The 14,678-nt window shown below is 32.4% G+C and overlaps 1 protein-coding gene across 5 annotated transcripts in view; it reads left to right on the forward strand.

Annotated features, from left to right (window-relative positions):
* TMTC3 (transmembrane O-mannosyltransferase targeting cadherins 3) overlaps window positions 1-11,251 on the forward strand; it is a 60,445-nt gene extending 49,194 nt beyond the window's left edge. For 2 of the 5 annotated variants that reach the window (XR_003424319.2, XR_008300381.1), the window contains exons 12-15: window positions 307-476; window positions 2,377-2,603; window positions 4,310-5,292; window positions 8,514-9,359. Coding sequence is in view for 1 of the 5 variants with exons in the window: in XM_015073956.3 (XP_014929442.1) it covers window positions 307-476; window positions 2,377-2,603; window positions 4,310-5,124 (1,212 nt within the window). In the remaining 4 variants the exon portion in view is untranslated. Of the gene's footprint in view, window positions 1-306; window positions 477-2,376; window positions 2,604-4,309; window positions 7,099-8,513; window positions 9,360-10,040 lie in introns of those variants that run through there. The other 3 variants (XR_003424320.2, XR_003424321.2, XM_015073956.3) reach the window with 3 other exon arrangements.
* The last annotated feature ends 3,427 nt before the right edge of the window (window positions 11,252-14,678 follow it).

A 14,678-nucleotide genomic window follows, 5' to 3' on the forward strand; every position in this document is an offset into this window, starting at 1 on the left:
AGTCTCAAAAGTTTAGATTTAGTTAGGATTTTATAAAATGATGCATGTAAATTAAAAGCTAACAATATTCCATTGAGCTGGCATGAGTGAAAAAATATTATCTCCTTTAATACCACAAAATATTATTTTATTAACATTTTATAAATACTGTAGGTACTTTCACGTTTTTATGACTTATTTCAGTATAGCAATACAAACTGGTACCATAACCTTTTTATGTCATATATATTTGAAGTAAGCTACTAAGAATACTTATTTTTTATTTTTATGTGGTACTGAAACATCCAATTATGTTTTTCTGAACAGATTATTCCTGGTAAAAAATATGCAGCCAGAATTGCCCCTAACCACCTAAATGTTTATATTAATCTGGCCAATCTGATCAGAGCAAATGAGTCCCGCCTGGAAGAAGCAGATCAGCTGTACCGGCAAGCAATAAGCATGAGACCCGACTTCAAGCAGGCTTATATTAGCAGGTATTTGTAGTTCACTTTTAAGTTGTATTACAGAGAATTGAAGCTGTATCTGCATGTACATTTTGACTGTCTGAACTAAATTGCCTTTTTTTTTCTTTTAGTAATCTTATTTGGCGACCAAGAGCATAGAAACATAGAAACATACCCTAGTTTAGACTTAAAATCAAATTTAATTGATTTGATTTGAAATTGACTGTCACTTGTAGTAGCAAACTAAGGTTTTATACGGAAGAAAGAGTAGAAGCTTCTTGTTAGTTTCATTTACTTCTTATTGTCACGTTCTTTTTTACTTAAAGCACTTGAAACTTGTATTTTCTAATAATTCTTTCTTTTTTTTTTTTTTTCAACGTTTATTTATTTTTGGGACAGAGAGAGACAGAGCATGAACAGGGGAGGGGCAGAGAGAGAGGGAGACACAGAATCGGAAACAGGCTCCAGGCTCTGAGCCATCAGCCCAGAGCCTGACACGGGGCTCGAACTCACGGACCGCGAGATCATGACCTGGCTGAAGTCGGATGCTTAACCGACTGCGCCACCCAGGCGCCCCACTAATAATTATTTCTAATATACAACTCTCAAGAGCTTTCTTAAATACTGACAACTGATTGGTTATTATGCCTTTTATTTATCACAAAGAAACTTTTTAGTTGTCAGTACAAAAACTTTTGGCCGCACGTGTTAGAACTTAATATGTTTTACCATGTAAGGATTATCATTTGTATTATACTTGGGTAAAATTGTATATTAAACTCTGCTTCATCTGCTGGCCCAGAAACCTAATCATAATTTTTAACATTGTTCTTATGGGGAAAATGCATTCAGAATTTCATTAGTTTTTGAGATAAAATCTGTTCATAAGTTGGGAGGCTGTCTTTGTTCAGTTTTATCCAGTAGTTGTTGAAATTAGCTAAGTTTAGTGGGGTTGCATATATAAATAGAATCTGTCATGTGTTAATCTATGAAGAATTATTCAACGATCTGCATTAAAAAATAACATCTTGGGCAGATGCTCTTTCTAGAAGTTGCTTTAATTGAGAATATTAGTCATTTGATTTCATTCCTATGCTTATACTTAAAGGAAATAATGGTATCATAATAAAAGTATTCTCATATTACTGCCTAAATTTATTTGCACATATGTGCTTAAACAAAATGTCTTTTTAAAGCTCTAACAGATAATAGATCCGTATTAGAAGGATTTGTAAAATGGTTTTCAAACTGTGATCTTCCGTTCCACATGTGTTCCTCAAAGGTACCTGCAGGTGGCACTAGTGCCCTCCTACCCTGCCTACTAGTCAGCTTTTTTAAAAACTTTTTTTGTTGTTTTGGGGAGTTTTTTCTTTCGTTTTAATGAATGGCCATTTTATAAGAATACATTGTAGAATACTAAATTAATATAAGAAGGGGCAAAATTTTCATTCTGCTCTTTATAAACGAGACTTCTAACATAGATTTGAATACTGGAATTTCCCCATCACTACCATATTTATTTTCCTTCTTCAAATGCTATTACTTGGTCCCCTGAAAACTTAATCTCCAGTTCTTGTTGCTGCCAATTTTATGATGTAGTCTGGTCTGCCTTCTTTCAAGATACAATTAAAGAATATATTTTCTCTGTTACTCTTTCTTGGATACCTCCCCGCATCTTACCCTTTAAAGTCAGGTATGCTGTTTCTTTCTTTAATTATACTTGAGAACCTAACAAACCAAATTTGCTAAACTAATGAGTTCAGGTTTGAGGACATTTTCAGATATTTTTGGTAGAAAACTTTAAAAGCCTGGGTTAAAAGGAAAAAGGAAAGCTGTGAATATGTGGAAAAAGTTGAAACTTACAAAAAATAGTATCTACACATTGACATGGTAATGTTGTAAGTAAAGCTTGTGTTTGATTTTTCCACAGAGGAGAATTGCTTTTAAAAATGAATAAACCTCTTAAGGCAAAAGAAGCATATCTTAAAGCACTAGAGCTGGACAGAAATAATGCAGATCTTTGGTACAACTTGGCGATTGTTCATATTGAACTTAAAGAACCAAATGAAGCCCTAAAAAATTTTAATCGTGCTTTAGAATTAAATCCAAAGCATAAGCTAGCATTATTCAATTCTGCTATATTAATGCAAGAATCAGGTATGTTTTCTGAAAATAGTTCTATATTTAAACACATTGTAGTTTGAAGTATAATGAAATCTGAACTTAAATTACATTATGAGTAGCAAACGTTTTATGAATAGTTTATATCAAAACTGCAGATAAATATAAGAATATTTAAAATGCTTGAAGTAAAGTTTTCAAGTAATATGCCTTAACACAATTATTAGTTCTTTGGGTATATGTTAAGACTTAATATTCAAGCAGTCTATTAAGCAGTGCCTTTTTAATCTATTTTGTCAATTTTATGCACAGAAATATATAATTTCTTACCCCTAAATATACCATCCAAATAATCAGAACTTGCAGAAATTCTTATATAATTATTTCTAGGAAGACGAGCATTATATTTCTATTTATTTTAGAAAAAAAACAGAACAATGTATTTTACCTTGATTTGTAAGAGCAAGTACTTTTGGTATCATTTTATATCTAGTTTTATTTTCTGACGTATTATTGTAATTTACTATTTTTTGTAATTTAACAAAACTAAATCATTCGTGACAGTAAATTAGGATCTTTGATACATGGGTATTTTAGTAGTACAACAAAAGGCAGTATTTATAATTTATAATCTTAATTTTTAATTTGGAAAAAATTTGTACATTTAGATTTTTGTAGTTTAATCTTAGATACTTTTTAAAAACTTTTACAAAAAATGAAAGAATCATAAAATCATAGTATTTGAGTTAAAGAGGGTATTTGAATTTACTTTTGCCATTGTTCTATTTAGTATATTAGAGTAAGGACCAAATAGATCTCATAACTACCCCAAATGTCATATGGCTAGTTTAGTAAAACTAGTTCAAGATAAGAACTTAAGCTGACTGATTTATTTTACAATGTTTTTTATTCATCTTACTGTCAAATAAAAGTATAGAGGGAGATATTTATGCCTGGTATTCAAAACATAAATTTAGAGAAAAGCTAATGTTTTTGTAAAGGAGCTAACCTTGGCAATCATGAAAAATGCCCAGTATTCAACACAAGATTGCACCCTAAGATTTGTAGTTGAGGAACTTGAAGTTTTTCTATTTATTTGCAATAGAAATTATCTCAAATATTTGCATCCTAATTTATATTTAAATTTATAAGCTTTATATTTAATGGTATATTTTTACCTTTGAAAATCTTGAAAAAATTGAAGTAATTAAAAATCTGATTTTGTAAGACTGAAACATTCTGTTTATCCAGTAGTAGTTACTATTTGCTGAGCTGTTTTACATATATCCCATGTAATGCCTAGAAAATTCAGCAGGCTAACCCAGAGAAGTTATTTGTTTAATGTATAAAGTCATAGTGTTAATAGAGTCAAGATTAGAATACATGTCATTTTTGGCAAATCCCAGGCCTCTTCCCCCTAATTGTGTATTCTTCCTCTGCTACTACCAGTTAGATTCTTAACTAAGGAGGTATGTCATCCCTTCTGATTTTTGAGACACTCTTTCTGCTTTAAAGGAAAAGAAATAGGCTATCATCTCAGTGTTTCAAACACAACTGTCCTTCCTGTGAAAACTTTGGGTTTTTTTCATTCCACTTTTTGATGTAGGTACAGAAATTAGTTGTTTTGATGCTGTCTTTTTGTAATCTTAACTAGATAAATACTGAAAGTGGCTTTTGTTCCTCAGGCTTATTAATTCATTTGTTAACAATATGTATTTTTTCTTTAAAAAAATTATTCTTAGGTGAGGTTAAACTTAGACCTGAAGCTAGAAAACGCCTTCTTAGCTACATAAATGAAGAGCCACAAGATGCTAATGGTTATTTCAATTTGGGAATGCTTGCCATGGATGACAAAAAGGACAGTGAAGCAGAGATGTGGATGAAGAAAGCCATAAAATTGCAAGCCGATTTTAGAAGTGCTTTGTTTAATCTGGCTCTCCTGTATTCTCAGACTGCAAAGGAATTAATGGCTTTGCCCATTTTGGAAGAGTTACTCAGATACTATCCTGACCATATCAAGGGTCTCATTTTAAAGGGAGACATTCTGATGAATCAAAAGAAAGATATACTTGGAGCAAAAAAATGTTTTGAAAAAATTTTGGAGATGGATCCAAACAATGTGCAAGGAAAACACAATCTTTGTGTTGTTTATTTTGAAGAGAAGGACTTACTAAAAGCTGAAAGATGCCTGGTTGAAACATTGGCATTAGCACCACATGAAGAATATATTCAACGCCATTTGAATATAGTCAGGGATAAAATATCCTCATCTAGTTTTGCAGAACAGCCAGTATCCCCAGCTGGTAAGACTTCAGGTGTAGAAGGAGACAAAATTCCAACTGAAAATGTAAAAGAAGTAAGAAGTGAACCCAGACCTACACAGATCATAAAACCAAGTGGTAATAAAAGTCAGTCTAAGTCCAACAAACTATTAGGAAAAAGTACAGACAAAGAGACACCCCATAAAACAACAAAAGAAATCAAAGAAATTGAGAAAAAAAGAGTTGCTGCTTTAAAAAGACTAGAAGAGATTGAACGTATTTTAAATGGTGAATAGCATTATTTATCATGTGACAATGTCTTCAAAGAACTTCAGTCTATCTTATGTGATTGTTTATACTGGGAGCTTTGAAAAAACAACAAGTGTACATGTGACAGTCTATCATGAGCTGCCTCTACATAGGATCAAAATACGATTTTCATTAAATACCTGTGTTACTCTAGGGTATGTATTGTATAAGATATGACAGTAGTTCTGAGTTTTGGCAAATATAGCAGAAATACTAAATTACAGTTGGCAAATTTGTATCTTTTATGTAGAAGAATCTACCTGCAGAGTAATCTTGACTACTCTCAAAAATAATCTAAAGCCTGAATAATAAACCCTTGGGGGCAGATTCAACATATGCTAGTTTATTCTATGAATTTGCATTTATTAGTTGACTTCATTACCTTCTGTTACCTTTGGAATCTGACTGTGGATTGAAAACACTTAATGAACACATTGTTTTTTCTTTGGTAACTTCTGTTTAACAAAGGAACTTGGCACCACAAAAGAATACTGGCTTCTTTTAGGTTATGTTCTTTGGTTGATTTTTAGAAGGACTGCCAGGTAAAACTTTTTAAAATAAGTCCTATGACATGTTAGTTTAAGAATGTATTTTTCATAATTGTGTGCTTTTCCTTAACTTTACTCTGAAATGCAATTTTTAATCAGGTAAAGTTTTAAATACACACATTTCTAATGGTGCTCATATATACTGTATTTTTATTTTTTTACATACTGAGAGTTTCACAGCATGAACCCCACATAAATCATAGCTATCTTTGATTTTTTACTCCCCAAACTGTTCAGGTTTATTAGAGTCTAGTCAGATTGAAAATGTTCCAGTAATTGTAACTTCATTTAAACTTTTGAGTTAAAACATAATAAGATTCTCTTTCATCTTAGTGTTTTCTCTCTAGTGTTATTTGAATTTTAATTGTTCCAAAAACATACTTAATCATTCTTAGATACTTTAAGCAACTAAATTGAGTTCTTTATTTAACTGAAGGCAAAACAATGTGACAAAGTTTTATTTTTAAACACTAAGTTCTTGATATCTTCCTATGGTGTATATTTTTATTAAATATTTATTTCGACTACTGAGCTTTCATAAAAAATTTAAAGCTGTTTTAATTCCATCAACTATGGAAAACAAATTGCTGTTGCATTTTCCTATAAATGCATATATTACAGTTTAACCAAAATTTCATCATCTTTGGCATACTTTCCAGCTATAAAAGGTAGTTAGCCTCATATAGGATTAATAGTTAATTTTAGCAAATTTAAACCTGAAAACTGTTAGGTTGAAGAGTAGATATAAATCAAATTTATTAATTTATATCTGATTTTTTGAGTTAAAATACATTTCAAATGAGTTTTACAGTACCGAATAAAGTTGGTTTTAATTTAAAATGTTAAAGCTGAAGCTATCATCCTGAGATAGTAACTGATTTCTAATTATATAGAATTTAAAAAACTGTATTTCTGTTCCTCTGAGATAACTAAATTGTTTCAAAAATCATTACTGTAAGTTTTTATAAAGAAATATTTTCTAAATAGGTCACAAGAAACATAGTCTACATTAAAGACCTACTCTTACTAGCTTCCCTGAGGTTGTGTCATAGATTATTTTTTAGGCAATTTAAATCAAGCACTGACACCAATCATAGTTCATTTTTGATTTAGGAGATTCTATTCAGGATTTAAAGCAATACCCAGTTTCAGTTTTTAAATTATGGATTTGTGACTCCAGGTATAAGATGGAGAATACCTCATATACTATGACTTGAAAAACAAAATCTATGTTAATCTTATGTTCTCTCCACGTATCTTGAGAAAAAGTTTCTGAGTTTGATCTCTTCTGTTATATAGTATCAAACAAAGATATTTCAGAAAAGTAAAGAGAATCTTTCATGACAGCAGATTATAATAAGAGCTTTGAGTAATATTTTAATAAAATTGTATAACTATTGAAAAGATAAAAAATATATTGTTATCCAATGATTTTTGTAGAAAAAAAGAATTTCCTCCTTATTTTTACTTAGAACAATGCCTATCATGTAGGAAGTGCTCATGTATTTGAGTTTTAAATAATTTATTTAAGTCAAATCCACCCTGAATAATTAATGATTTTTCCAAATTAATGTTTCAACCCTCACTTCATATTAGAATCATCTGGAGGGCTCTTAAATATGAATCCCACCCCACAACAATTTAATCTGAATTTCTTAGGTAGGGGGCCATGCTTCTATTTTTCTTAAAGTTCTCAGGTTCTAATTTGTAGTCAGGGTTAATGACCACTGCTCAAAATTAGTTCAGGAAATTCTAAATTAGTTCAAGAAAATCCTCTTTATCTCTTCTGTGTTAACTTTTTAATTTAGTAACATAACCCGGTTAAGTTTTGATGTTTTAATAATTATGCTCTTCTGATAACCAGTATTTATTTCATCTTAAGTACTGTCAAGCTTGCTTATGTGTAAGGTGATTATTCTCTTTAAACTCATAGTAGAAATCTTATTGAAGCTGTTCAAGTGAAAAAAGGTAATAGATTTTTTCCGACCTCTTTGGAACTGCCTTTATGGGGATATGGATGGTTAGGGGCATTTTAGTCCAGTTCACTAACCTATGGTTCATAGTTGTAGGCATCTGTATGTTTGGAAAAGAAAGCTTATCATAGGTCTGTGTGCTGGTAAAGCGATGTAGTTTTAGTTCTCACTGTTTTACAAAAGAATATATTCCCCCAGGAGTTCTAGGAAAGCTTTGACAATCCCGAAGGGGCAGTTATGTTACTTTTTCACTGCTTCTCAGAAGAAAGAATTACATTTTTCTCCTATAGCTCCTATGGTATTTCCTTGTTAACATTCAGAATTGGGAGGTTTATCTTGTAACTATACCAGTAAGTGATTTCATGAAGCTCATGACTTGGAGGATAAAACAAATATGTTTGCAATTTTGTGTTTACGTTTATGTAAATATTTAGTATGTGAATTACACAATTCTAATAAAACCTCATGCGTTTTCATTATATCTAATTTGAGCTCTCAACTTCATGTTGCAGAATACTTCTTTGAAGATGCTTTAATGAGAACTATTATGAAAATATATAGATTTGTATGTCAGTTTCTACTTCAGAAATCCATATATTTGTCATATTTATTTTTTTAAAAACTTCCTAATTGTTTGCATGACTAAATGATATTTAAAATGAACCCCCCAAAATATCTGGTACCTTTGTCCAAAATTTTGTCTCTTGGAAGCTATCAGCCATCCATGTTAAGGGTTTATAAGAAAATAGTTTAATATTATATGCATTTTATATTATGGTGGTGTCTGTGTGTACCATATTTCTAAATATTCAGTATAAAATGCTTTTTAAAACCTTCACCTGAATTGCCTTTCAGTGTTCAAATGAGAAGTACAATAGTGTATCAACAGATTTCTGCCCCACAAAGACAGAAGAGCTGGTGGGTAGTTTTTATTAGCAGTGATATGAGAAAGATGTGTTAAATTGCTTCAAGAACAGTGATACATTTTCAACCCTTAGTGACAGAAACTAAAGAAAATGAGACAAATTCAAATATGGAATTTTATACACATAAGTAGAAGTCAGTGTGGTGAAATAATTAGGAGTCTGAGTTATGGATCTGCCTGGATTCAAATCTTGGTACCACCCTTACTAATATAACTTAAAGGAATGTTTAACCTATATGTCCTTGGTTTACATTTATATAGGTTTAATATGTATATATCCTATTGTATAAACTGGCAGGTATTTTTGTAACTATAAATAATGCATGCTTAGCCATGTGCATTGTAAATAGTCTTTACCAAACACGTTTGATAAGGACCATAATTAACATCACGTAGTAAATTGTGTTAAAGAAAAGCCATGATTTATTTGATGTAATTGGCTTAATTTTTTTTTTCACGTAGTATCAACATGAATCTGTTTACAGCTGTAACCAACCAGTAGTACTGATCTGTCCATCCAGTGTTGTCTTTATTTTATTTGATTGTGGCTTGATAATATTTTATTAGATTGGGAAAACTAAAGAAACAGAATGGTTTTAGTTTTGCTAAAGACTGGCCTTATTAATGAACAGCTTTCCTAACAAGTGATTATTGACTTTTAGCAGGTGTTAACATCTGTTTCATAACATGGCAGTATGTTTATATGTCAGAAGTTTTATGGCATTTCTAAGTTGATTTGTTGAAATAAATTCAGCAAGTGGAAAAATCTATATATTTATATTAAAAATATTAATATATTTAAATTGTTTAGGATAGTTCTTGGTATAGTAAATGATAGATGTTAATCATTAATGTAATCATAAGGCTTAGGTATGTAGTAAATAATAGATGTTAATCATTAATGTAATCACAAGGCTTAGGCTTGCATTTGATACATATGATTTGCTTTATGTGTTAGCAGAGATAATGTTAATGATGGTCATATAGCAAACAGATTATTAGATATTTAATGCCGGTTCCTTAGCCAGCTAAGGAACTTGTTCTTTTGCTGTTCACTGCTTTTAGGAAGGTAGCATAAGATAAAATCTTTCCTAAAAGTCTCTGAAGACTTAATCTCAGGCAAATTCATGTTCTTTGGAACCCACTTTATTCAAAGTAACATTTCTGTGACTCTGCCAATGGATAGCATAATTCCCATCAAGTCGTGTTTTTATTGTATAGGAACCTGATGCCTTCAGTTTTTACCTTAAGCAAAATACTTCTCACCAAACCATTCTAGTTTTCCCTTTCTTAAAGACTTTAGTGGTTAAACTCCATTGTCCTTATTCCTTCCTTCCCCCATGGATTTAGTTTCTGATATTAGGAAAGTCATCTGATTAATCCATGTTAAACTACAAATGATAGGTCTTGTTAGTCATCTTAACAGTTAAATCAAATGAACTTCTTTCTTTATAAAGTTGCAGGCAATACAGTGGGAGTTATTTGAGGGATATGGAGTTTCTCCACCATTCTGCCTATCTAAGCAAGGAATTGCGAAAGACCACAGAAAATCTTTGTAACTGCAAGAAGGCCACTTGTGACCAGAATCCTGTTTTTGATGGGCACTGGCAGGCCAGGTAACTGCCTTTTGGGAGTGGAATCAGAGTAATCAAACTGTCAGCAGAATTGGACTTAAGCTCAGTAGTGACATCTGTAAAACTAATTCCTGAGTAGTGAATATACAGATCTTACTTGATTTATGATGGGGTTACATACCAATAAACCCGTTGAAGTTGAAAATATTGTAAGTTGAAAATGTTCTTAATACATCTAACTTCGTGAACATCATAGCTTAGCCTATGTTAAATGTTCTCAGAACAATTACATTAGCCACAATTGGGCAAAATCATCAGACACAAAGCCTGTTTTATAATAAAGTGTTGAATGTCTCATGTAATTATTGAATACTGTACTGAAAGTGAAAAACAATGGTGGTATGGGTATAGAACAGTTGTCAGTGTATTAATTATCTCATGGCTGGCTGATCCTGCCCACCACTGACTAGAGAGTATCATACTGCATATCACTAGCCCAGGACAGGATCAAAATTCAAACTGAAATACAGTTTCTACTGAATGTATATCTCTTACACCATCATAAAGGCAAAAAATCATAAGTCAAACCATTGTAAATTGGGAACCTTTTGTAGTGTGTACATTTTTAATACATGATCTCTTTATATGACACCGCAATTTCCCTTGGTGATGGATCTGCAGTGTCATTTGCAAGCTTTTTAATTTATACCTGTACCTTAAATACCCATGTTCTCTCTTCTACCCCTTTTATTTCCCTGTTTCCTTTGAGCAGTGGTTTCAGCTTTATAGGATTCCAAACTTCCAGCCTAGAGTTTCTCTCAACTTCAGGACCATGAACCCAGTGATCTATTAAACATCACATCCAGAGGTGTTCATTCCTCCCATCCTTTCTTCCAAACCCCATGCCTATTGGATAAGTTTAAGAAAGAGAAACTAAAAGAAAAAGAAAGTATATCCAGTTTAAAGCAGGGAAGGAGGAGGTAGGGGAGAAACCAAAAGAACATGAGAGCTTACTAATGGTTTATTTACTCAAAAACGGTGGCAAAGTTTAAGACATCATTAAACATGATTATGGGGCTTAGGTTAAAAACAAATACTACAAATATACGAAAAATGTGTAACTTTTAATCCATCAGAAGAAAACTCACCATAGCCCAATGGAATTTAGTAATGGGGCCAGGGCAAATGAAAGTGCAGTACAAAAAAGATGCTAAGATATAAAGGACTAATGTAGCAGTAATTCAAATGAATGTAAAATAAGTTAAACCTAACAAAAAATAAGCTGTTAGAGTTCTCTTTTGTTTTCATTATATTCAACTAAGTTTTATATAATTACATTGAATTATAAATACAAGGTCCAACAACATGTTGTCCCTGAAACACTTTTATATAGAAGCAAAAGTATGAGAAAAAGCCTACCAGTAAATATGAACCAAAGCAAGCCAGGGTAACAATTTTAATACATGACAAAACAAAATTCAAGGCCAAAAGAGAAGAGAAAATGAATGATGCATACTAGTAAAAGGAACAATGTAACAAGACATGTCCATCATAAACACATACATCAACAATATAATCTAAAAATAAGCAACAGCGAGTAATAGTACAGGGAAATAAATCAGAAATTGTAACTAGAGATTTTAAGGAGTAATAGTACAGGGAAATCAGAAATTGTAACTAGAGATTTTAACAAAATCCTCAGAAACTAAGGGGTCAAGCAGAGAAAAAAATAAGTGGATAAAGATCTAAATAACCTTGACCTATTAAATTTATATAGAATTTCACTTGACACAATATGCATTATTTCCTAGCACATAAGGAATCTTTACAAAACCACACTATGTATCAGACCATAAAGGAAACCTCAGTAAATTCCAAGACTGTGCTCTTTGATCATAATGCAAATGTTCATAGTAGCTTTATTCATGGTAACAAAACTGGAAACAGCCCAAATGCTCATCAGATAAATGGATAAACAAAGTGCAATCTATTCAAATGAAACACTCTTCAGCAATTTAAAAAAAAAAAATTGTATCTCTGAGCAAAAAGAAGCCATATACAAGAGTACATCACATATGATTTCATTTATATGCAATTCCAGAGAGGACTATTTGTAAATTTCTAGTACTAAAGTATGGGTCAGGAGCGAAGGAAGCCAAAGGAATTTTTTAGGGTGATACAAATATTCATGACCCAGCAATTCTACTCTGAGGTGTACTGACAAAAATATACCTACACATGCTCCACAAGATACAAGAATAATCTTGGGATTAACTGTGCAAGCTCCAACCTTGAAATAACCAAAATACTCATGAAAAACAGACAAGATATTTATGATATAGTCATACAATGAAATGCTAAGAATATATAATGAATATGCATGAATCACTGCTACATGAAGCAGCATGGATGGGTCTCGCATATATAATACTGGATAAAGCCAAACACAAAAGATACTACTATTACAATTCTATTAATATGGAACTCAAAACTGGCACGATGAATGTGTGCTGTTACAAGTCAGAATAGTGGTTCTGTTAGGAAGGAAAATAGAATGTTTATTGGAAAGGAATGTGAGGTGGGCATTGATGTTCTGGTCTGCTTCTTGGTCTGAGGGATATTTGCACAGATATGTTCAAGTTTTGGCAATTCATGATACATGCTTTTTTCCAGATGTATAATAAACCTCAAAAAGAAGTGTAATATTAAAAGATGTGTTAAGAATATGGAAAAATACAATAAAAATTTAGGTGAACCATTTATAAAAGAATTCTACAATCAGTTTAGTAATATCAAATACAGAGAATGACTGGAAGAATGTACCATAGAATATTTTTAAAACAGTTTTATTGAGATAATTGACATACAGTGAACTGTTCACATCTAAAGTGTACAATTGGTTAAGTTTGACCCTTATATACACCTGTGAAACCATCACCATAATCATGATAGTGAACATATACACTTCTCAAAGTTTCTCATGCCCTGAGTAGTCCCTCCAGTCCCACTATTCCTTTCCAGCCCTGTCCCTAAAACAATTGATCTGCTTTATGCCTCTGTAGATTAGTTTACCTTTTCTACAGTTATATATAAGGGCATCATACATTATTTGTCTGGCTTTCCACTCTTGCAATGGACTGAATGTTTGTGCCCCACCTACAAATTCATATGTTGTAGTCTGAACCCCTAATATAATCAGAGATGGAGCACTTGGGAGGTAATTAGGTTTAGATAAGTTCATAACAGTGGGGATGGGATGGGATTAGTGTTTTTATAAGAAGAGGAAGAGAGATCAGAGTTCTGTCTTCCCACTTGATAAGAACACAGCAAGAGGCAGCCATCTGCATGGCAAGGAGAGAGTTTTCACTGGGCGTGAGTACCTGCTGGCTCTTTGTTGTCAGCCTCCAGAACTATCAGCAATAAATATCTGTTGTTTAAGCCACCCAGTCTGTGGCATTTTGTTATAGCAACCCAAGCTAAGACACACTAAAAAAAAATTTTAGACGCATTCATCAATAGTTTATTACCAAGTAATATTCCATTATATGGATATGCTATAGTCTTTATCCATTCATCAGTCGACTGGTCCAGTGGTTTTTATTTTCTCCTGTAGACATTATATATTTTTCAAATACAAATTTAAAAAAAAGTTTTAATTCTGTTATTTACACATTTTCTGACTGTCGATATTCAGTGTCCTCCACTTTTGCAAATGGCCATTTGGGGATTTAGTCCTTCCTCATAATAAGCCCACATGTTTTTGGAGGTGTGGAGTCCAGAGCATATGACTCAGACTTGTCATTAAGCATTTGGTATTAATCCATCTACTATGATTCATTTAGGAATGAGAATGTAACCAGATCAAAGCCAATGAAATGACCCTTGATTTTGCTAACACTTCAATGACCTTAGAGAAACTGTGAGTTTAAAATTGTGACAACCATCTCACCATATGGAGAGATCTTATGTGAGAATATAGCCAGGACAAAGTAGTTGATTATAGAGACAAAAAGGTCACAGTGGATATTGTTAGAAACCTGGTCTAACTACATTTGGAAAGGCAATAAAGTAAACCAAAGTGGAAGAATCTTGAGCCATATTTGGTTGTGCCAGCTTTTGAGCAGGAACTATACTGTGTATGTTGTCTGGCCAAGCTCATGAGGTCCCATGGTGGGCAGTGCAGGTCTCTCAATCCCAGACTTGAAAAGAATTTTAATTAAGCATAAGCAAAATAACTGGTTAAATTGTCCACTCTGTGTCTTGTGCTGAACAAGACTACAGGACAAGGGAACTTGTTTTGAAAAATTCAGCAAAATAGAGTCATTAGTAATGTCAAACCAGAATGAGGAAGTTTTAAGCTGGATCTGTTCCATCTGAAAACAAATCAGAGAATATTGTTTTGTATGATGGTCCTTTACCTGCAGTCTGAAATCTGAGATAGCTGCAAGTATATTGACAGGGTTGGAAAAGCCAAGTTCTCTGCCCCAGGCTACTGTTGACTCAAGCAAAATCAGAGGTGGG

Source organism: Acinonyx jubatus, chromosome B4 (assembly GCF_027475565.1).
Source record: "Acinonyx jubatus isolate Ajub_Pintada_27869175 chromosome B4, VMU_Ajub_asm_v1.0, whole genome shotgun sequence".
Taxonomy (NCBI): domain Eukaryota; kingdom Metazoa; phylum Chordata; class Mammalia; order Carnivora; family Felidae; genus Acinonyx; species Acinonyx jubatus.